General features: G+C 41.5%; 1 protein-coding gene across 2 annotated transcripts in view; it reads right to left on the bottom strand.

Moving 5' to 3' along the window:
* The window catches only part of snrnp200 (small nuclear ribonucleoprotein 200 (U5)), a 47,208-nt gene that overhangs the window by 3,873 nt on the left and 18,545 nt on the right, over positions 1-24,790 (bottom strand). For both annotated transcript variants that reach the window (XM_043681315.1, XM_043681313.1), the window contains exons 15-37: positions 22,610-22,803; positions 22,243-22,366; positions 18,554-18,703; positions 17,979-18,089; positions 16,931-17,062; positions 16,560-16,748; positions 16,201-16,398; positions 15,783-15,935; positions 15,069-15,149; positions 13,286-13,369; positions 12,959-13,065; positions 11,988-12,106; positions 11,422-11,576; positions 10,965-11,154; positions 10,493-10,666; positions 8,994-9,154; positions 7,697-7,924; positions 7,294-7,485; positions 6,439-6,617; positions 6,023-6,174; positions 4,447-4,555; positions 957-1,065; positions 627-816 (exon numbers count right to left, since the gene is read on the bottom strand). In XM_043681315.1, the coding sequence (XP_043537250.1) occupies positions 627-816; positions 957-1,065; positions 4,447-4,555; positions 6,023-6,174; positions 6,439-6,617; positions 7,294-7,485; positions 7,697-7,924; positions 8,994-9,154; positions 10,493-10,666; positions 10,965-11,154; positions 11,422-11,576; positions 11,988-12,106; positions 12,959-13,065; positions 13,286-13,369; positions 15,069-15,149; positions 15,783-15,935; positions 16,201-16,398; positions 16,560-16,748; positions 16,931-17,062; positions 17,979-18,089; positions 18,554-18,703; positions 22,243-22,366; positions 22,610-22,803 (3,481 nt within the window). The remainder of the gene's footprint in view (positions 1-626; positions 817-956; positions 1,066-4,446; positions 4,556-6,022; positions 6,175-6,438; positions 6,618-7,293; positions 7,486-7,696; positions 7,925-8,993; positions 9,155-10,492; positions 10,667-10,964; positions 11,155-11,421; positions 11,577-11,987; positions 12,107-12,958; positions 13,066-13,285; positions 13,370-15,068; positions 15,150-15,782; positions 15,936-16,200; positions 16,399-16,559; positions 16,749-16,930; positions 17,063-17,978; positions 18,090-18,553; positions 18,704-22,242; positions 22,367-22,609; positions 22,804-24,790) is intronic.

Here is a 24,790-nt window from a genome sequence, read left to right as displayed (position 1 = left end):
TCACAAAACAGAACTTGACTAACCCTCAAAACAAATATCGACTGATCACAATTCTGTGTGGTCAGAGTGGTTTGCACCAGTATTCGTGCACGTTGGATGGATAAGGCAAAAGTCATTTTACATGAGGAGACTGACTGGAGTAGATAATATATTTGCATTGATGCAGAGCATGTCACAATCTCAGGATGCCCCAAAGCACTTGACAGCTAATTAGGTCTTTTCAAAGAGTTATCAATGTTGGAATATGAGGGATGCAGCATCTGGGTTATCAGCAATTTCCCCAAACAGCAATGCAATGCAATATCAAGTAATATGTTTTTGTCATGTGAGCTAAGGAGTAATTAACAACATTGGGGAAGTTCCCATGGGACTTTTCATGTGCACCTCAAGTGAACGGAATCTTAATCTCTCACCTGAAAGATGGCAGCTCTTACTCAATATTGCCCTCAAACACCAGGCTAAATTATAATATGGCATGAACCCACAATCTTGTGATAAAGAAGTCGAAGTGCTACACAGTGAACCAATTATTGTGACAAAGTCTTACACCATAAAAATAGACATCTCAGATTGTGGCATCAGAATGACTTAAACTTTTTGTTCTAATTAATGATGCAAATACACACCCTGCAAATTATAGTAATTTGGATTCTGGGTCATCCTACGGTAAAGGAAGGTCCAGGTCAGGTAATCCACTGCATCCTGCTTGTTCTCTATGGTTTTTGTAACGATTTCAGCATTGAAATGATCATGTAGGCAATGGTCAAGGTGGGACTCCACTGGCAGTGGCTCATAAAGAAACTTCTTGAAGAAATCCTGAAACAAAGGATCAGCCTGAACTTTAGTAACAATACACACGTGGTGCAGATCCTGGCAATGTGCAGACAGACACTGACAAAGCATAAGAGCTAAATTGAATACAGGCATGTGTGAATCAGTCAGTCAATCATCCTCACCTTCTTTGACCCTTGGCACATAATGACACATCGCCCTTCATCATCTTGTAAGGGACGATTAGCTCGCCCAACCATTTGCAGAACATCATAAATAGGGTAATCCACATACCTGAAACCAAACAAATATGTGCTAGTCAGTTTCCAAATTCCAAATGCAGTTTTCTGCAATTGAAGTTTTCGAAATAGCAATGAATTTACTGCTGTGAGAACGTGAAGTGATTTGGATTGTGCACTATATGCTTTGCTCAAGGAAGAAACCTAGAGTCAGTGATGGACCATCCAAACTTGCCGGAATTCTCCGAGGGCTCAAAGATACCATGCCTGCTGTAAAACCGATAAAAAGGTTCAGATATGAAGTGAACTGTGAAATTTAGGGATAATTGACAAGTCGTCCAGATAGGATTGAGAATTGCAGGGCAGCAGAAGTCACAGTGTTCAACGCATAATTATTATGAGACCCCTCTACTTTTCAAGTGTCTTGACAAACAACCAGGAATAGGTTGTGTTATGCAACTGGATGAAATACAGTGGACAGGTGATAGGCTAAAGATTCTTAATGTATCTTGGCACAATGTGCATCAAATATTGCATAATAGTTATTTTTGAGAATTGTCCAATTACAAATCGAGGTCACAAACCGATCTTGTGAAATTGACAAACACTGATTTATTTCTCACGATATTGTGGGAAGGACAAATTGACTGGACTGACACAAAATGGAGTTTCAAGTACAGACAGTTCTTATAGGATTACAGTAGTGAAACGTTCTTTACATGACAATGCAGTTTTGATTACAGATAATTCAAAACAACTGCTTGTCCAGCAGTATCCATCAGTTAACAATTCTAACAGGAGGTTTCGCTAATCTACAGAAACGGGTGCTAAAGGCTATCATCCTGGCTTCAATAGGTCCCTCGGGTAGTGTTCATTCTTGTCTATCATCAGCCCCCTAATGCTTGGGTTTCATGGGGATTGAGTACCTGGGGAGACAGGGAATATCTTCGTGTCTTCAGGAACAGTGATACTATTGAGGTAGAAAAACCAGTTCGCAGGTACAGCATTACAGCTGTACTGAGGGAGGATATTCCCAGAAATACATCCAGGGAAGTTATTTGGGTGGAACTGAGAAATAAGAAAGGGATGATCACCTTACTGGGATTGTATTATAGACCCCCTAATAGTCAGAGGGAAATTGAGAAACAAATTTGTAAGGAGGTCTCAGTTATCTATAAGAATAACAGGGTAGTTATGGTAGAGGATTTTAGCGTTCCAAACATAGACTGGGACTGACAAAGTGTTAAGGGTTAAGATGGAGAGGAATTTGTTAAGGGTGTACAAGAAAACTTGCTGATTCAGTTTGTAGATGTACCTACTAGAGAAGGTGCAAAACTTGACCTACTCTCGGGAAAGAATAGGGCCCCTCAAAGATCAGCAAGGTGGCCTTTGTGTGGAGCCGCAGGAGATGGGGTAAGATACAAAATGAGTCTTTTGCATCAGCGTTTACTGTGGAAAAGGACATAGAAGATACAGAATGTAGGGAAATAGATGGTGACATCTATTTGATGAGGAAATCATGTTTCACAAATGTGATTGTGTGTTTTGAAGAAGTAACAAAGACGATTGATGAGGGCAGAGCTGTACACGTGATGTTTTATGGACTGCAGTAAGACGTTCCCCATGGAGACTGGTTAGCAAGGTTAGATCTCATGGAATACAGGGAGAACTAGCCATTTGGATACAGAACTGATTCAAAGGTAGAAGACAGAGAGTGTGGTGGTGGAGGGTTGTTTTTCAGACTGGAAGCCTGTGACCATGGAGTGCCACAAGGATCGGTCCACTGCTTTTCATCATTTATATAAGTGATTTGGATGTGAGCATAAGAGGAATAGCTAGTAAGTTTGCAGATTACACCAAAAGTGGAGACGTAGTGGACAGCGAAGAAGGTTATCTCAGATTACAACGAGATCTTGGTCAGATGGACCAATAAGCTGAGAAGTGGCAGATTGCATTTAATTTAGATAAATGCGAGGTGCTGCATTTTGGGAAAGCAAATCTTGGCAGGACTTATGCACTCAATGGTAAGGTCATAGGGAGTGTTGCTGAACAAAGAGACCTTGATTGCAGGTTCATAGCTCCTTGAAAGTGGAGTCACAGGTAGATAGGATAGTGAAGGTGTTTGGTATCCTTTCCTTTATTGATCAGAGTATTGAGGAGTTGGGAGGTCATGTTGCAGCTGTACAGGACGTTGGTTAGGCTTGGAATACTACATGCAATTCTGATCTCCTTCCGCTTAGAAAAATGTTGTGAAACTTGAAAGGGTTCAGAAAAGATTTGCAAGGATGTTGCTAGGGTTGGAGGATCTGAGCAAGAGGGAGAGGTTTAAGAGACTGGGGCTGTTTTCCCTGGAGTCTTGGAGGCTGAGGGATGACCTTATAGAGTTTTATAAAATCATGAGGGGCATGGATAAGATAAAAAGACAAAGTTTTTCCCTGGGGTGGGGGAGTCCAGAACTAGAGGGCATAGGTTTAGGGTGAGAGGGGAAAGATATAAAAGAGACCTAAGGGGCAACTTTTTCATGCAGAGGGTGATAAGTGTATGGAATGAGCTGCCAGAGGATGTGGTGGAGGCTGGTACAATTGCAACATTTAAGAGGCAATATGAATGGATGGGAATATGAATATGATGGGTTTGGAGGGATATGAAACGGGTGGAACTAGATTGTGTTGGGATATTTGGTCTGCGTGGACAAGTTGGACCAAAGAGTCTGTTTCCGTGCTGTACATCTCTATGACTCTATGACCGAGGTAGTGTATTCCTTCAGTCGGGAAACTGCTTAGGTAATGTCTTGTTTCACTGTTTGTTCCCCCAGGCTGAATGTAGTCAAGTTGAGGTGCCGTTGGCATTATGGGTAGGCTCTATTTGGCGAAGAACATACATGGTTTCTTTGAGCAAATGGTGGACAGAGTGGTTTGTTTTTCTCCCACAAGTAAATATAAAGTTATCCATACAAGATCCAATTAAAATTATGCATGAATTTTAAGGGAGACCATTGCAAATATTATCTGCATGAGGGATTCAATTGCACTGAGCGCAGAGTCAATTTTTTAAGCAGTCAGTTAGAAGTGCCTAGTATTACAATACAAATGCCCCAAAGTGACAAAGCCAACATTTTACAATTCAGCCAGTTCAATCAATCAGTCATCCAGTTAAAAAAAGAATTACAATTAAACAGTAAAATTAATGAGGTCAAATCCAGTGAAAACAAATATTCCAAGTCCTGGCTGAATCCTATGGATGCTCCATAAAGCTGGCATGCCATTAGATTCAGAAATATTGACATAACAGGGAAAGTAAAGATTCTAAGTTAAATGAGTACTCTTCTGTTCATATGTTTACTTCAGGTGATGCATTCCATCAGTGGATCATTGTGTTATAACTATACAAGCAAAGGAGGCATACAGAATTCCAAGCTATGCTCTAAAATACTCACGCATGAATTTTGCCGTTATAATACTGGGTGTCCATGATGGTTACAAGGTGAGAGGAGATATTCATTCCCCAACAGAGACTCCTTGAGGCAACTACCACTTGCACTGCACCTGTAGGAGAGGAGGAGAATGATTCGAAGTATATTAATTGACATTTATCATTTTTATGCAGTTGGCCATGATTTAAAGCATCTGGACAGTGCTAACATTTGTTCCAATTAGAGACAGAGAGATGTATAGCACGGAAACAGACCGTTAGGTCCAACTCGTCCATGCTGAAGCGATATCCTAAATTAATTTAGTCTCCTTTTCCAGCACTTGACCCATATCCCTCTAAACCCTTCTTATTCATATACCCATCCAATTGCCTTTTACATGTTCTAATTGTCCCAGCCTCCACCACTTCCTCTGGCACATCATTCCACACATGCACCACCCTTTGCATGAAGAAGTCGTCCTTTTTAAGTCTTTTCCCTCTCACTCTAAACCGATGCCCTCTAATTTTGGACTCCCTCAACACAAAGGAAAGACCTTGTCTATTTACCCTATCCACGCCCCTCATGATTTTATAAACCTAAGGTCACCCCTCAGTCTCTGACGCTCCAGGGAAAACAGCCCCTCCCTGTAGCTTGAACCCTCCAACCCTAACAAATATCCTTGTCAATAATTTCTGAACCCTTTCAAGTTTCACAACATCCTTCCTCTAGGAAAGAGACCAGAATTGCACACAATATTCCAAAAATGGACGAACCAGTATCCTGTACAGCTGCAACATGACCTCCCAACTCCTCTCCTCAATGCTCTGACCAATAAAGGAAAGCATACTAAATGCCTTCTTCACTATCCTATCTACCTGGGACTCCACTTTCAGGTAACTATGAACCTGCACTCCAAGGTCTGTTTGTTCAGCATCACTCCCTCGGACCTTACCATTCAGCATACAAGTCCTGCCCTGATTTGCCTTTCCAAAATACAGGACCTCACATTTATCTACATTTAACTCCTACTGCCACTCAGCCCAATTGGCCCATCTGATCAAGATCCCAAACTCTGAAGTAACCTTCTTTGCTATCCACTCCACCTCCAATTTTGGTGTCACCTGCAAACTTACTAACTATATCTCTCATGTTTACATCCAAATCATTGACATAAATGACGAAAAGCAGTGGACCCTGCACCGATTCTTGTGGCACACTGCTGGTCACAGGCCTCCAGTCTGAAAAGCCATCCTCCACCACCACCAAGTCTTGTACCTTAGAGCCAGTTTTGTATACAAATGGCTTGCATATGAAAATTCAACTGAGTTTGCAATTCCTATGTACAATCCTCACACAGAAGTACAGAAAAAGATCGGGAGAACTTCACTCACAGAGAGAATAACTGTTTGAAATCATCAAAAGACGCTTGCTGAGGGAAATCAGTGCATTGTGGGACAAATGTATACTCACTCATTTGAGCCAAACAGAAATTGCACATCTCAAGGCTAGAAAATCTGTACCAAGTCTTCTCAATCTGATGTTAACATCAGTCACTCTCACAACTATCCTGACAGGTAATAACAATCATTAGCATCCTTACCAGAGCGGAAGAGTTGTTCCACAATTCTGCGCTCAGCCAGATTGAGCCCCTCATGCAGATAACCAACTCCATTTGCAAGGGTCTCCTTTAAAGTGTTGTCGTTTAGTTTTTCAAGGTATGGAACCAAGTCTTTTTCTGTGCAGTGTAGAAACCTGTAAAGGTAGGAGGGAGAATTGAACATTAGTTCTCACTCACAACACTGACACCTAATTCACATGTCAGGAATCCAGACATGTTCCAATAATTCCACAACTTCATTAAACAAGACATTATGAATTATGGAGTTTTGGTCATTGCAATTTCAAAATTGAGGAACAAACAAACTTTTTACAACAAATGGAATTGGAGTTTACAGAAGTTCAAAATATAACTTGGGAGTCCATTTAAAAAAATCTTCTGGGTTTAATTTAACTTACCTTTGTGGCTGGACATCAGCAGCACAGAACGTAAGGATATCAATGGCAGTCAACCTTGTTTGCTTGCGAGAGGGCACAAAGACAATGACTGGTTTCTTGGGAGAGTGCTTCATGATGGCATGGTAGACAGGTTTAGACATGGACAGAAGGCGAGTCTGCGTGTGGCTAATATTGAAGCCCTGCATTCAAAACAATATTCAGAAATTCATTTTCCATCCCTCCTGTTCTCTTTTCAACATATTAACACTCCTGGAGTACCAATCAATAATGACTAATTTGCTAGTCCTCATGCCTCATTTGTGAATCAACACACAGCAAATGATAGCAGGTTGTTTCATTTTGACACTTAAACATTGAAGGAGAGATCACCGGCTAGCACTCAAAATGCTATCCAATGCCAAAACATTGATTGTATACAAGAGGTGGCTAGATATATCATTTGGAGTGAATGGGATCAAAGATTATGGGGAGAAAGCAGGATTAGGCTATTGAGTTGGACCATCAGCCATGATGATGATGAATGGCAGAGCAGATTCCTATTTTATACATTTCTGAATGCTGGATGTCTGATTGATTGCTCCTTACCAAGACACCAAGCAGCACGGCTGGAGATGGAATCTGGAATTACTGCATCAACTAGTACAGCCATGCCATGATTTCACTTCAAGTACTCTTCCACATTTTTAAGTGGGAATTTTGTTCCTTTCCTGTTTTTAACCAAATGGATTTAAGTTCAATATCTGGATCTTTTGGACTTTATTGTGTGTGGTCTTCGAAGTTGTGATTCAAGTTTCAGACAAATTCAAAGCCTAGTTGACAAAAATAACTCTGCTCCCTAAACCTGCACTATCATACCTGAATGTGTAGTTCCAGAGGTACTGGCCGCACGTTGGGGTGAAAGTTGAAAGTTGCAGTGGTGCTACAGCCAAGCCAATGAGCCACATCCTTCGCATTGGACAGCGATGAACTTAAAGCCACAATCCTAATTGGCCGCTCAATCTGGGAGGAGATGTATCGCATTCGGGAGCAGATAACTTCCAAAACAGGCTGAAAATTGGGAGAAGCCATCAAGTCATAAAAATCAAAAAGTGAGGCACTGGTGGGAGTAAAACAAATTTCAAGCAGCATATTTTAGCCCATCCAATTCTCAATCTGGATGCCTAATGTGACTTGAACCTGTCACGTAGTAACTAATATCTTGAAATAAACAGCAGTTCCATTGTTAACTATTTTATCAAGACAACACTCATTGCCTTACCCCATTCTCTCCACCAATCAAGTGAACCTCATCCACGACAAACAGGTTTACATTTTGGACATTTTTCCTCTGCTTCCATCGTCGGGACAGGATGTCCCATTTCTCCGGTGTGCTGATGATGATATTTCCCTTGCCCAACAGTTTGAGGTCGGTGCTCGTCTCGCCTGTCAGTAACACAACTTTCTTGCTGAGCTTCTGCTGAAATTTCTCATACCAATCTGCATAAACCTGCAGGAGCAATCAACTGGTCAGGACTACAATGAGGGGAGCAAATTCAGGATTGATACAGTGTCAATTTGGCACAAACCAAAATCATGGAGGAGCACAGCATAGAGTTATTAACAGCAGCAATCCATTAAATGGAATGTCACAGCTCAATAAGAGTCTCATGGCATCTTGCACAAGGAATGCCTGTGGCAGAGATGTCTGTATTAACACATCCTTCTGAACTTGGGACAGTTTTCAAAGTGGGAGCAGAGAATTCAGCAGGACATTTCTCATGTGGTACTTATTCAGTTGACTCTGCACAGGCAATTGTGCTAACGTCCACCATCATACCTCAATCATCAGTCTTCTGCAATTGACCAAGCGTGAAATGAAATCACTGCACACTGCCCATCGTCTCCTCCACTCCAATTAAATGCTCATTGCACAAATATTGGTCCAACTGAATAGGGAAATAAATTTTCAACCATTTTATCTTCTCTTATTTCAACACACCACCTGCAAAGTCCCTCCTAAGCCACTTTACATCCTGACTTGGAAAGATATCACTGTTTGTTCAGTGTCTCTTGAGTCCAACTCCTGGAAATCCCTCCCTTAGTGGGTCTATCTACATCAAATAACTGCTGCAGTTTGAGAAGGCAGCTCACTGCCAACTACTTAAGGAAAAGTCAGGATGGACAACAAATGCTGCCTGGTGCTTACAAGCTCAGGAGGATATTTGACAATTGCCACACAGCAACAGATTACATAGTAAACAAGGGCAGGAAAGCTAGTTAATTTACTCTTTCTGGACCAAGGCAATTGAAATGATTTGTAGCAGACTAATCCCTGCTTTGGCTCAGATCAAGTAACTTAGTAAGCAGTTTGGACATTGCTTGCCTGCTTTGCTCAGTTACTCAATGGATAAACTACAGCAAGAAATGGTGTGAATATTTATCACAAAAGAAATCCCAAATGCAATCTTTTCAAGACGATTTATGAACTGCAGAAAGCATTTTTTACTCTTTGAGTCTCAAGACAGTCAATCTTCATTTCTAATAACATTCTAACAATGTGAAACACATGGTATCACCTGCTCAGCCAAGGCCTCCATTGGAGTTATGTACACACAGCGTCCTTCAGAGTTCTGCAGAAGCATTCGAAGGATTGCAAACTCTGCACAAATTGTCTTCCCGCTACCCGTGGGAGCTCCCACAAACACGTTGTCATCACTGTTATAAACTGCATTGAAGACTGAAGACAGAAAACAATAAACATTTTACAGTTGTGGCTGAGTCACCCAATACTTGAAAAGAGACTGAAACAAGATTACAAAAACAATGAATAGGGTCATCTCAGCCAGTTAAATCCAGATTTGCAACCATCAAGTTCAGGACACTGATGCATTATGTGGTAGAGGCAGATTTACACTCATTATTTCCTCCAGTGACAGCTGAAAGAAAATGAGGCTTTCCAAGAAACAACTGAGGCTTCACCGTCGAACAATGTGCAAGTCTCCAAATGGCAAAATGCCGATTCATGCTGAACATACTGGACTGCAAAAGCTGTTGTACAATGCTGTGTAGTGCACAGATACATGTCACAAGTGTCCCTTTAGTTTCAAGGCAGACTTGACTGACTGGCTTAACATGAAAAAAAGTTTTGCATGCATAAAAACGGCTATTCAGCCTTAGAGTCTACTCTGCCATTCAATGTAACCACGGCTTGACTTCAAATCAATGCCCTCCTCCTGCTTTCTCTCAAGACCCCAAGAAGCCTTTAATATCGAAATAATTATCAACCCACTTTCTTGAATGTGCCCAGTGACTTCAGCTCCACAGCCTTCATTGATACAAAATTCTACAGGAAGACCACCCTGAGTGAAAAAAAGCTTCCATCGCCATTTGAAATAACAAACCGTACATGCTGAGACCCCCAACAACCATAAGAAACATTCTACCTACATGTACTCAGTCCAGCCCTGTCAGAACTTTCAAAGTTTCAATCAGATTCCCTTTCACCCTTCAAAGCTCGAGTAAAGACTGGCTCAGTTGAACCAACCTCTCCTTCGTATAGAAGCTTTAACAAGGACAAGGAGTGCCAAAGTGCTTAAAGCAAATGAAATATGTCTGAATTTTCATTACTGCTGTCTTGACACTTTCGGTGAAACAGGACATCCAACACAAGAGAACTTCCTCACAGTGTCCCGTACAGTGATTTGACCACGTTTATAATCTGTGTCCCTGTTTATATAAAATGGGATCAAACCAAAAAACATCTTTAGTTTTGTCTTCTCAGACCTGCATACCTGAATCATCTTTTCTTTCCACTCCTTGGCTCCCTTTGAAGTTTCAATATTTACTGTATACATGCCAAACTATTTATCATCTTACATCTATGTTAAATTTCACAGGACATGTGTCAGCCCAATCAATAATGTTTATGTCCTTTCTCATAACTACTTTGCTTGAAAAATAAGTATGACATAGGTTTTCATCTTTTTCATTTGCTTGACTGTCAACTACACTAGTTACTCTTTTAGAACCATAACTGGAGCCATGCCAGCGAGAATGACCGAGGATGGGTTCTTACCTTGTGTCTGGATTGGGTTGAAGAAAGGGAATTTATCCTGGTAGAGATGTTCAAACGCACTGTTCCTCAATGCTGACACTGGCAGTGGCTGCAAGTCCAGTAGTTCTGTGGGGGGAGGATACTTTTCTGGAAGTATCAGGTGCCGGAATGAAACTGGAAGTTGAGTCTCACAGGCTGCAAAACAGGACACTCCATGAACAAGAACTGCAACACCAATGCAATTGAAAAACCACAAACAGAATATTCACAGTATAAAACTTAGTGAAACACCATTCCTGGAACTCTAGCTCAAATAACCACGATAACTCAAAAGTCACTCCAGTGGCGACTAATTCTCAAATGAGGTCAAGATTAAATTCAGACTGAGCAAAGTCTGTGAAGAAAAAAAGTTATATATTGCTGCGTGTACTAATACAGTGAAGCATTTGTTTTTCCCTTTTAGTCACCCAGTTTGAAAGACTTGGTTACTCACAGAGCCAACGGTCTGACACCACTCTGATGAAATATTGTGGAGGGAGAGGTTCAAATACTGGTACAAAGAACATCACCAAATGTTCATCTTGAGCATATTTTGCCTTCAACAGAAAATACTCATGGTGCAAGATAACTTCACTGTCTACATCCTCAACCAGGATCCAGAATGCCTCAGAGGATCCATGTATCTGTCACAACAAACAAAAAAGTAGGCAATCAGCATACATAAATCATTCAAACTTCAGCACAGAAAGAACAAATTCATCACTCCAACACTGATCTGCGAAAATGAATCATTTCAACAGCAAACTGTAATTGATGATCCTGAAACGAGCACCCAGCTGCACATAATATTACAGGGACACTTTCAGTTCAAAACATACTAGATTCCCAGAATTTCAAACTTTATTTTCTTCAGATGGTTAACTGCAAAGGGAATTCAGATTCTATTCTACCTTCTCATCCCACTGGAAATCAGGTGTGATTGTCAGTTCCACTTTCAGTGTTGAGCGTGTGATGGGCTGGATGTGAACAGACAGTTCAAGTTTTGGGAATTGGTGAATGTACTTGTGTATTGTCTTGCCCATCTTTGGCATTCGGATCAACTCTCCTGGTAGGAAAAAAGTGCAAGAATTTGTTGGCTTAAGTCAAACATAACTTACTTATAATTTAGCAGGACTATGGAATTCTGCAGTGCAATTGACATCCCAAATAATAAAAATCTTCAAACCTGCCCACAATGTCATCACATTATTGTCAAGAATCACAGGGAACAGGCAATAAAGTGGAATTAAGACCACATCAGATCAGCCATGATATTACTGACAAATCAAACAGGCTCGAGGTGTTGAATGACTTAATCCACTATCTTTTTCAAATATTGTGCTTTCAGCTATTTTTCCCGCATCTTCAACAATGAGTAACACACCAATACACCAGCCAGTAAAACTGTCATTTTCGTCATACAATCAGCATCGTTATTAGAAACTTTCATCAATATGATGCAATCGACTGCTCTTACCTATTTCATTATGATTCAAGTCATAGAGTCGCTCAAATGGAAAATTCTTCTTCTCTATCTTCTTTATCACTTCTTCTGGCAGCTTCCTGAACTGTCGCAGAGGTGACATAGATTGCCACCTGTCAAAATACAAAGCCATGAATTGTTGAATTTCACTTGTACACACTCTAAAATGTCTATGCTACTTCACAACAGCGTGCTAAATATCAGCTTATGCTGCAATGGATAAAGGCAGCACAAATCAGATACAGTACTGGGAGATCCACGTGGAGCTCTATTGTTCAGACACCAGCTTAATGTTAAAGTTCTGAGTTCACATTTCCCCAGGAGGATCTGCTAACCTGCATATCAGCTTCATAAGGAAAACAGTTTGGGACACAGTGAAGATAGGTCTGAAAACTAACATTCATCATTATATGGCTACCTTACTAAAAAGCCAGAAATGGTTAATGGGATAACATGGCACATGCTCTGGAGGGTGACTCTCCTTATATTGATACAAAATATTGAACTAGCATTTATCAACATTTGCTCGTGTATGACGACAGGATCTAGCTTTATTTTCACGTTAAAAAGATGGTATTTGCATTAAAATGGATTAAAAGAGAGCAGTCCTGCAGTGTCAAGCTTGGATGATGCACTGGTCTGAATGATATCCTCTGTGCCACATGGAAGCAAGAGAAAAAGCAAAAGTTCAGTTGGAACTTGGAATATTCTGACTCAAAGAGGAGATACCAGGCTAACACGAGAGGGGAAGCTTTTCTTCATATCTCACTCATGCTGTATATGCTGGTGGCTTGAAGACCAAATTAAATAAGACTTGGAGGTTTCAGCATAAACATGCCTTGTTTGACCAATACTGCAGTGCCAGACGAGGAAACAGGAAGACTTATCTACAGTATTTTGGTTTTGCAATTAGATGATCATTTTTCTGTTCTGAGGATTGGAAATGATTAGTGCAAGTTTCTTACATTCGTTTATCAATCATTTTGCAGAGATTGACAGTCTTGTCTGTCAACTGAGCCCAGCCTCGATTAAGGACGATCTCAAATATACAACGCATCAGACGGCCTGCAGACTTAAAACACATGAACAGAAAATGATTCACCCTCACAATACAAATGGGCTCAGTAAATAGCCCTCAGTTAACTTCTTTGGGAAATGTACAATGCATTAACTCCCACCTTCCACAAAATATATAATATACAGAACAAAATTAGACATTTATTTTTCTTTTTTATGCCACTATCAAAGAAAACTGAACTTGAATTGCAACCATGTTGCTGAATGAGGCTTACCTGAGTCACATAGACCATATCAGCCATGAGTGCAAATCCCTCCAGCTTCAGCTGGGAAATGTAGGCTTGAAGCAACACATTGATCTGAAACAGCACAATCACAGGGTTATCAAGCGCAAATCATGCCAAAACTGTTGAAAGCGAAGTCATACCACCCAGCAACCACAAGTACCCCAATGCCAAGTCACAGCATTCTCCACAGACAGCCAGAGAAGGAGCAAATTACTGCAGATGCTGGAACCTGTTCTGAAAACAAAAAAGGCTGGCGAATACAGCAAAGCAGGCAGCATCCACAGACAGAAAGCAAGCTAATGTTCCAGCAAGCTGAAACTCTGACAAAGAGTCATCAATACTCGAAACATGAGCTTGGTTTCTCTCCATGGATCCTGCCTGACCACTGTGATCTCCAGCATTTTTTGTTTTCACACAGTCGGAGAATACCTTTTCCCAAAATGCACAATGATCAATTTCAGCATGAGGAAGTCTGAGCAGCACGTTCAGGTCCTCATTCAGGACTTGAAGGCCAAGGATGCATTCATAACATGACCAAACATATTGAATATCAACTCAAACTTGCAAATGTAGGAAAATGACACTTGGCACAAATGGGAAAAGTCCTAACCAGTAACGTCATGGAAAGAATTTGGAGTCTCTTTCATCACCATCCCATAGCTTCAGGCCAGAAACTGCAGCTGCAATTGCCTATCAGCACAGCTACTTCATGGGTCAGATGGCTGTTTGTTGGCATGAACCAGACTGCTGCCAGTAGCAGCTGATCTTTGTTGCAGCATGGGGTGAATTTGGGACCTGCCTTTTTGCAGGTCCTGCCCCTGGTTCCGTTGGACCTGCATTTGGGCATGGAACTCAGGAAGAAAGAGCATCTAATGTACGGTCAAAAGAGCCCAATATGGTCACTGCAAGATAAACATACTGGCAGATTCTGCGAGTAATACAAGGAGGCTAAGTTAAGCATGTATCAAGCGCTGGTTCAACCTCAACTCAAGTACTGTATCCAGTTCTGGATGTTACACTTCTGGGAAAGTTCCGAAGGCATCAGTAAGGATGCAGAAAAAAAATGGCACAAATTCATCAAGTTATGGTGATGGATTGGAAATGTTGGGACTCTTCTCCTTGGACAAGAGAAGATTGAGAGAGGAGTGACAAGAGCTATTCAAAGTCAGGGAGAAGCTGTTTTCTTGGAATCCATGAGACCGAGCGTGCACAGACTGAAGCAATGGTGACAAACAAAGATTTCAAATCACAAGTGGTGAGGATTTGGAATGCACTGCCTGAGCATGAGCTGAGACAGGTTCAAACAAGACATTCAAGAAGGAATTGGATTATCCAAAAAGGGAAGAGTCAATGGCTGGAGGAGGAGTGGGCTTGGTGAATTGGTCCTCCGGAGACCCGGCACAGAAATGACATGTTGAATAGCCTCTTTTTGTGATGTAACAATTCTGAGATTTATCTGCACCTCTCTTATGTTTTCCAGGCAAATGCAAAGAACTACGTATTGTTGATTCATATTTTGTCCAAAACTAAAGACACTCACATTCAGGACATCTTTCTTTTGTGAAACACCAAACAAAAGGAAGGTGGGTAGGACGGTCAGACAGACAGATAACGCTTGTTCTGAGGCTTTTAGCGTGCATAATGTATGTGCATAAATGTATATTTCAATTGCCAATCCCCATCTTCAACATTCCAGATAGTCAATTGCCATGAAGAGCAGATTAGTTATACCAAGGTCAGCTACAAAGATTACCAGATTGTTCCCCATTACCTTCGCACTCGGCTCCTCAATACTCTCTTTGACAGGAATGGGAACTCGTTCCAACAATTTCTGCAACTCAAGTTTCTCCTCCTGAGGATTGATTAAGAGGCAAAACATCAGTCAGTCAGATTGAGATGCACAAAATCAACTGCGAGACAACCTGCTGTTGCAGCGGCTCCAAATAAAGCCATATGGGCAATTTTAAGATGAGAAAAGTTAGCTGACATCTCCAGTTTCATCAGTTCTGAAAGTCAATACATATAAGGTATGTTTTCAGTGTGTTTTGGTGTCTGGAGCTCATAGTAACATGGTGACATAAACGTATCACTTTACGTGATCAGAGATGTATCTGCAGCGGGGCAATGGATCTTTATTGAGAGCCTACAAAATTGGATGTCCTGCCCATGTCTGCCAAGGTACACAGTTTTAACATCAGCCTGTTCAGTCACAAAGATCTACAGTAGAAATTAGTATGAGTGGACATCATCCTTGCGTTAATCACCTGCAGCCACCAACACAGCGTAAACTTTTAGCAGTAAATTTACATGCTATTCCTATTTCTCAGTTACATGAACCATGACAGTATTTATGAGGAGTTGAATTGTATTGAAATACTGGGATTTTGGGAGTCCATCCAAGTGGTGTTCCATGCTTATTTCACAGTGACAATACATTATTCTGAACACAGTATTCCAATTGTGTTTGGAGAACATTAATATTCACCTCTCTCACGCTGATGTTCTTGAACTCAGAAGACAGTGAAAATACTCGGAAGAGCTCGATTTCACTCAGGGTAGGTTTCAAAAGCTGATTGTAGGTGGCCATACTTTCATGTGTGATGTAATAGTGACTTGCAATCCGGCCGAGGTCAGTCACCTACACACAGAATGATTTTCACATTATAGCAATGAAGGGACAAAGTGCCTGATCAAGAATGAATGTCATTACTGAACAGTTTAACATTTCTATGTTCATCAGCTTCTCTTTACAATAAACTGTAATTTAAATGCAGAAACCAATAATATATTTTAAGGCTGTGTTAATGAAATATCACAAGCTGTTAACATCAGTTTTGTACTGTGCACGATTTCAAAATTTCAGATAGAGCATTCCAGTTGCACATTAGACTGGTAAATCTTACCTGGAAGTTGCCACCCTTTTTGTCATATTTCACAAGGTTATTTTTGTCAAGGATAATGGCAGCAGTGTGGATAAGGTCCAGTCTGCGCTGCTCCAGTAGGGGGTCAGTCTTCAGCTCATCATGCGAGATCCCATAGAGTGTTGGGGTTCGCAACATGCGAATATAGAGATATGTATACCCCAACCAGTTAATTGCATCCTGTAAGATCCAAGTTCACTGAGTTTAGATTTTGCTGACAAATGACTTAACAATCATCTCTGCCCGAGTCAACCCCCAGCGAGTGGAAAGTACTTGTCATTTCAGTGCCCTGCGTCAGGGTAAGTGGAGGTAGGATGAAGCACAAAATACTTGTTTCTTACCTTTGCAGTCTGGACATTTCCAAGGACAATCTCAGCATTGAGCATGTCAGGGAGTCTTGTGATCATCTGACTTTCAATGGGGAGCTGCTGGTTGAGAAGGGATAGGTAATACTGCAGCTCACCATGTGATGTGATAAGGATTCCCTCACCTTTTGTGTCGTACTGCGGTCGTCCTGCACGGCCTAACATCTGTAGGAAAAAAAAATTAATTCAGCCATGAGCAGATGAGAACCTAGCTATCAGTGGAAATAAAGGTTTTGAGAAGCACAAGTTGTGGCACGTTCATGCTTTGTCTCTGGATGCTGTATATGGTACGTGTGAAGCTATTTTCTAAAACATGACATTGTTGGAAATGATTCAAGTCATATCACCTGAAGTACATCCAGTGCACCCAACTCTGTCCAGCGTCCCTTCTCTGGGCTGTATACCTGTGTCCCTTTGATAATAACTGTGTGCGCAGGCAGATTGACACCCCAGGCCAGAGTTGCTGTCGAGACCAGCACCTGAATGCAAAGTACAATAAGTGCAACTCAGATTATACATTCAATTCAACAGTAAGGGGTAAAATTTCACAATGAAGCGGTCACACGATTTCCATTCCAATTCTGGAAAACAGGAGACACGAGACTGCAATTTGCAAATATAAAGACAAGTGGTGCACAGAGCTCAGAGGAACTCCGCTATTTATTTATCTTTCCATGCCACATTTCATCTGCAGTCTGATTAATTTGGTTTGCTTTTTTATTCTTTTATTCCCAAGGTTAAGTTCACATCAAAGAAGAACCCATGCAGCAAGCTAAATTAGCAACACTGTTCAATACCTGTGCTGATACATTAGCTCACAATGGAGCAGTACAGATGCTAATCAGTTCACAGACAACTAGATTGCATTTACATGAGTTGCTGTCGACCTTGTGCATAAGGAAAACATGTGCAGCTGGGAAAGATGTTTGTATAGTAATGACTGAAGTGGTTCCCCACGAAAGGCATTGTACTGTTCAGCTGTCTTTTTGCTCTTAAAGGAACCTCTTGTGTACATGCAAGTGCCACATTTATGTTAACCACAAGAGTGGCTTGATTTCAAAAGCACTTCATGATCTGTCTTTATGAACAGTATGGTACATGCAAATTCTTTCCTTCTGTTTTCATGCTGTACATACATTGCTTGCCTGGGTAGCCCACTGCACGGAACAGAGACTAGTCAAATGGCAAAGGTCAGACAGCAGGGTGTTTGTGACTAATCGACACTGAGCCTGCCACAGTCAGGGGGTCAGTGTTTTTCGGAAGAGAAAGGTATCAAAACAGGCAAAGTGCTAAAGATTTTACATCTTAGACCATTTAGACAAAATCTGTATGATACAGAGTGCGACCAATAAGAAAGGAAACAAAGCTATTCAACACCACGGAATAATTTATTACCTGAATGTGTCTGTCAGCAAATAAATCTTCCACTAGCGTTCGATCCACTCTGGTCATACCAGCATGGTGAATAGCAAAACTGTAGGGAAGCAGGTCCTTCAGCTCCAGATTCTACAAAAGAGGCAGACATAGATTTGGTATGGAAAAAAGCAGACTGTGAAAGAAATATGAAACAAAAGTAGTATATATGCAGTAGCTGTGTTAGCCTCAAAAAGCGTCAGATTCCAAGTTTTATTTAAGCTTTGCTTCTGTTTCGAACACCACAGTGTGAGTGATGCTGAGACACTAAAAGCCTAGTCTCAGTGATACAAGCACTGTTCAACTTGTTTTTCCAAAGATTCCAAATGATCCATTTTCTCTTGCCTTGGCCTGTTTCCTTATATTAAAAGCACAACACTTTCTTATTTTCAAGTTATTCTCAGTGAACAGGAGAACTCCAATGGAAAATAAACTTCTGTGTTAGTAGAATACTGGATCAGATGTATGTGTTGCAGTGCTTACAAGTGAATGGAAAACACAATCTCTACTGCACCATACCAATTCTAGCAAGACTGGTCAAGATCATAGTTCCATACCTTACACTGCTCCGCCTCTGTCCGTAACACTTCTGTGGAGGCTGATCCCTCTCGCAGGAACAAACCCAACGTGTCTTTCTCCAGACACATATCTCGGATTGCACGCGCTGTTTTTCCTGTCTCTTTACGGGAGTGAACAAACACCAGCACCTGAAACAAATCATCAAGTCAGACTCTGAGAGAAGCAAGAAACAGAGCAAAATACAAGCAGGGTGAACTTGAGGAAGGGACACAGCACAGAACAGGGGAATGGAAGATTTGGATCTTACATCACGTGGAAGTGGTTTTCAGATGGCCAGGGAGCTGGTAAATTTAATAATGAAATACATGCTATTTTCTCACAAAGAAAGAAAATTTTGGCAGTCTCACCAAATGTGATCACAATTGCAAACCCATCTCCACCACACAGAGATTAGTGGAGACAAGAGGATGGTGAAAACAGTTTGATTCTTGTCTGGTGGGCTGAAAGAACACTTCAGCAGGGAACAGTTCCATGTTCTACGATTGTCCCAATCCATCCCATCAAAATACCTCCACAGACGCAAAACAGATTGTTGTTATAAAATGCGTTACATCAATGCGAATTCGCTGCACCGCAATTGATGAACTGAGGAATTGAGGTGAATTGACCATGCTAAATTGTCCGTAGTATTAGGTGAAGGGGTAAATGTAGGAGTATGGATCTGGGTGGTATACGCTTCGGCGGATCGGTGTGGACTTGTTGGGCCGAAGGGCCTGTTTCCACACTGTAAGTAATCTAATCTAATCTAGAAAATAGAAAAGATGTGCAGTGATCATAAAGGATTTCAATATGCAGGTGGACTGGGGAAATCCGGTTGGTAGAGGACTACAAGAAAAGGAATTTGTGGAATGTTTACAAGGTGGCTTTTTGGAGCAGCTTCTGGTGGTGCCCATGCGGAACAGGCATTACGAGATTTAGTGTTGTGCAATGAAGCAGACTTGATAAGGGAGCTTAAGGTGAAGAAATCCTTAGAAGGCAGTCATCATAATCTGATTGAATGTACTGTGCAGTTTGAGCAGGAGAAGATAGAAACAGAGGGAACAGTATTACAATTGAATAAAGGCAACTGCAGAGGTATGAGGGAGGAGCTGGATAGAATTGACTGGGAGAGGAGCCCAGCAGAAAATACAGTGGAACAGCAATGGCACCAGTTTCTGGAAGTAATTCAGCACTCACAACAGAGATTCACCCTGAGGAAAAAAGAAGTCTGGTACAGAGAGGATGAGGTAACCATGGCTGACTGGGAAGTCAGGGATAGCGTAAAAGCAAAAGAGAAAGCATATAATGTAGTGAAGGGCAGTTGGAAAACAGAGGATTAGGAAGCTTAGAGAACCACGAAGAAAGAAAGAAAGAGGGAGAAGATTAAATATGAGGGTAAGCTGGCCAGTAATAGAAGACTGAAGAGTTTCTTTAGATATATAAAGGACAAAAGAGAGGCAAAAGTAGACATTGGGTCTCTGAAAAAAGATGCTGTAGAGATAGCAGTGGGGAGCAATGAAATGGCTGAGAAACTGAATAATTACTTGGTCTCAGTCATCACAATGGAAGACACGAGTAATATTCCAAAACGTCAAGAGGTGAGAGGGCAGAGCTGAGTATGGTGGCCATCAAGGAGAAGGTACAGGAACAACTCAATTGCCTGGAGGTGAATAAATGACTCCAACAGATGGACTACACCCCAGAGATCTAAGCGAGATAGCTTAAGGGATAGTGGAGGTATTAATGATGGCCTTTCAGGAATCAGAGATGCCAGAGGACTGGAAAATCGTTAACGTAACACCTCTGTTTAAAAAAGGGAGAAAAGCAAAAGATGGAGAATTACAGACAATTAGTCTAACCTTGGAAGTGTACAGTGAAACAGAGCACAGTCAGCATGTTTTCATCAAAGAGAAGTCATGCCTGACAAATCTGCTAGAATTCTTTGAGGAAGTCACCAGCAAGTTAGACCAAGGAGAGCCAATGTACTTCAAGAAAGCCTTTGACAAGGTGCCACAAAGGAGGCTGCTGACTAAGACAAAGGCCCATGGTGTCAGAGGTAGGGGGCTAGCATGGATAGATGCTTGGCTTTCTGGCAGAAAGCAGAGAGTGGGGATAAAAGAGTCCTTCTCAGGATGGCAGCCGGTGACAAGTGGTGTTCTGCAAGGCTCAGTGTTGGGACCACAACTTTTCACTTTACACATTAACGATCTAGATGAAGGAACTGAGAATTCTAGCTAAGTTTGCAGACAAAACACCAAAGATAGGTTGAGGGACAGATAGCAGTGATGTGATGAGGAGGCTGCAGAAGGATTTGGATAGGTTAGAAGATTGGGCAAAGAAGTGGCATATGGAGTACGGCATGGCCAACTATGAGGTCATGCATTTTAGTAGGAAAAATAGAAGCATGGATTATTTTCTAAATGGGGAGAAAATTCAGAAGTCTGAAGTGCAAAGAGATTTAGGAGTTCTAGTCCAAGATTCTCTCAAGGTAAACTTGCAGGTAGAGTCAGTAGTCAGGAAGGCAAATGCAATGATGGCATTTATTTTGAGAGGACTTGAATATAAAAGCAAAGATGTACTTTTGAGGCTCTTTATGACTCTGGTCAGGCCACATTTGGAGTATTCAGCGCATGTTTGGGCCCCTTCTCTCACAAAATAGGCACTGGCCCTGGACTGTGTCCAGAGAGGGTTCACGAGAATGGTCCCAGGAATGAAAAGCTGAACATATGAGTAACCTTTTGAGGACTCTGGTCGATACTCAATGGAGTCTAGAAGGATGAGGGGAGATCAAATTGAAACAGACAGAAAATTGAATGGTCTGGACAGAGTAGATGTTGGGAAGATGCTTCCATTGCTCCGAGAGATTAGGACCCGAGGGCACAGCCTTAGAGTAAAGGGAAGGCCTTTTACAACAGAAATAAGTGGAAACTTTTTTCAGCCAGAAAGTGGTGAATCTATGGAATTCACTGCTACAGAAGTCTATTGAGGCCAAGTCATTCAGCGTATTTAAGATTGAAATAATTTGATTGTTAAAGGGATCAAGGCGGCAGGAAAATGGAGATGAGAAATTTATTAGCCATCATTGAATGGTGGAGCAGACTTGATGGGCATAATGGCCTAACTTCTGCTCCTATGTATTATGGTCTTAAACACTGTTTCTAAAGAGCTACTTTTCTATTACGCGGGGCTGCACAAGAAAGCAACTACTGTGTTAAAGAAGAACTGACTGTACCTGTACTTTGTCAGGTGTTGCATCCACAATTGTTTGAGCACGTTTCACATTTTTTCAGTGGAATGCAACTTCTGACCACCGGGAACAACAGGTCAACAATGTATTGAGTCATATCTGCACTACTGTGACGAGCATTCCAGATCTTCATCTAACAACCCTCAGTGGATAAGTGACAACAACATCCTCAAGGATTCAGCATGGATTGCAATATGATCACAATAGAAGGTATTACTTGGCCCTGCAGAGTGAACAATGGTGGCAAACTGGTTCCATTGTTGGGGAGATCAAATCAAGATTCAAGCAGAGGTTAGCTTTGGTGAGACACAGAAACTGAATTTAAAGTTTCATTCAGCCAAGTTTGATAGTCCCGGCCTGTGAATGAGAATCTAAGTATGGCACCTCCTGGGTAGTGGTGGGGTGGAGATATAATTCACGTCTGCAAAAATGATCACTGACCTGATTCTTTCCAGCGTGCTCCATCACTTTCTCATACACAATCTCATTCATAATCTGGAAACGTTTGATTGCTTTCTTTTCAGTTATTCCAACATATGTCTGCTCCAGTGGAACAGGACGAAAACTGGGTGAAAGACAATAGAACGAATATTCAATGCAGGAAATTCACATTCTGCTTAAATGAAAACTACATTCCCCATTGTGATCTGCATCTTATTGTATGAGCAGTGTTTTACATTCGTATTCTGATTCTTCCTTCTTCCCCAAAACCTTTTCTCAGTACCACCTATAAGGTCAAAATGACAAATTTAAATACTAAGAGATACATCTGAGCACAAGGCACAATTAATGTGCTGGCATGAATTACCTGTTGTCAAAATAGAAAAGACCTTTAGCTGGATCAACTCGCAGAAGAGTTGCAACATCTTCATAATTAGGCAGCGTGGCACTCAACCCAATCAATCGCACATCTTCTTGAGTCATTTCAATGTTCCTAATTGTCCTGGCAACTAAGGCCTCTAATACTGGACCGCGATCGTCATGCAGGAGATGAATCTCATCCTGAGGAAGACAAGTCAGGGCATAATTAACTTGCGGCAAGTGCGTGAAGCAAAGGGAAGAAAACACAAATTGCTAGAAAAACTCAGCACGCCTGGCGGCACACATGGATAGAAAGCAGAATTAATGTTTCAGGTCGAGTGAGCCTTGTTCTGAATTTTTCCAAGATCATTGGAACCTCTTCTGGGGTAGAAGTGACCTGTACAAGAAGGACGGATTGCACCTGAATTGGAAGGGCACTCATGTACTGGCAGGAAGATTTACTCGAGCTGCTTGGGTAGATTTAAACTACGAAGGTGGGGGGAGTTGGACCCATGACGATTATGAGGAAAGAGATCAGAGACAGGACAGGCAGGAACAAAGCAGAGAACAAGGTAGGACTGACAAATTGCATTTATTTCAATGCACGGAGCCTTACAGGGAAGGCAGATGAACTCAGGGCATGGTTAGGAACACGGGACTGGGATATCCTAGCAATCATAGACATGTGGCTTAGGAATGGATAGGACTGACAGCTTAATGTTCCAGGATACAAATGCTCTAGGAAGGATAGATATGGGGGTAAGAGAGGAGGGGTAGTAGCGTTTTTGCTGAGGGATAGCATTACGGCTGTGCTGAGAGAGGATATTCCTGGTAATACATCCAGGGAAGTTAATTGGGTGGAACTGTGAAATAAGAAAGGGATGATCAACTTATTGGGATTGTCCTGTAGACCTCCTAATAGTCAGCAGGAAATTGAGAAACAAATTTGTAAGGAGATCTCTGTTACCTGTAAGAAAAACAGGGTGGTAATGGTAAGCGATTTTAACTTTCCAAATATAGACTGGGACTGCCATAGTGTTAAGGGTTGACGGAGAGGAATTTGTTAACTATGTACAAGAACATTTTCTGATTTAGAATGTGGATGGACCAACTAGAGAATGTGCAAAATTACCTTCTCCTGGAAAATAAGGCAGGGCAAGTGACGGAGGTGTCAGTAAAGGAGCACTTTGGGACCAGCGATCATAGTTCTATTATGTTTAAAATAGTGATGGAAAATGGATAGACTGGATCTACAGGTTAAAGTTCCAAATTGGAGGAAGGCCAATTTTTATGTTATTAAGCAAGAACTTTCAAAACTTGATTGGGGACAAATGTCCACAGGTAAAGGGACCGCCCGAAAATGGGAAGCCTTCAAAAATGAGACAACAACAGTCCAGAGATAGTATGTGCCTATTCGGGTGAAAGGCAAGGCTGGCAGGTGTAGGGAATGCTACGAGAAAAATTTAAGCTTTGGTTAAGAAAGGCAAGGAAGTATATGTCAGGTATAGACAGCAGAGATCGAGTGAATCCTTGGAAGAGTATAAAGGCAGTAGGAGTATACTTAAAAGGGAAAACAGGAGGGCAAAAAGGGGACATGAGATAGCTTTGGTTAATAGGGCTAAGGAGAGTCCAAAGGGTTTTTACAAACACATTAAGGACAAAAGGGTAACTAGGAGAGAATAGTGCCCCTCAAAGATCAGCAAAGTAGCGTATGTGTGGAGCCACAGGAGATACTAAATGAGTATTTTGCATCAGTGTATATTGTGGAGAAGGACATGGAAGATATAGAACGTGGGGCAACAGATGGTAACATCATCCAAAATGTCCATATTACAGAGGAGGTGGAGCTGGAGGTCTTAAAATGCATAAAGGTCGATAAATCCCCAGGACCTGATCAGATTTACCTTCGAACTCTGGGGGAAGCTAGGGAAGTGATTTTTGGACCCCTTGCTGAGATATTTGTATCATCAATAGTCATAGGTAAAGTGCCGGAAGACTGGAGGTTGGCTAATGTGGTGCCACTACTTAAGGCAGTAAAGAAAAGCCAGCGAACTATCGACCGGTGAGCCTGACGTGTGTTGGACAGGTTGTTGGAGGGAATCCTGAGGGACAGGATTTACAAGTATTTGGAAAGGCAAGGACTGATTAGGGATAGACAACATGGCTTTATGCCTGGAAATCATGTCTC

This window comes from Chiloscyllium plagiosum, chromosome 42, assembly GCF_004010195.1.
Source record: "Chiloscyllium plagiosum isolate BGI_BamShark_2017 chromosome 42, ASM401019v2, whole genome shotgun sequence".
NCBI lineage: Eukaryota > Metazoa > Chordata > Chondrichthyes > Orectolobiformes > Hemiscylliidae > Chiloscyllium > Chiloscyllium plagiosum.
Note: the sequence above shows the minus strand (reverse complement) of the source record. Positions and strands in the feature narration are given on the sequence as shown.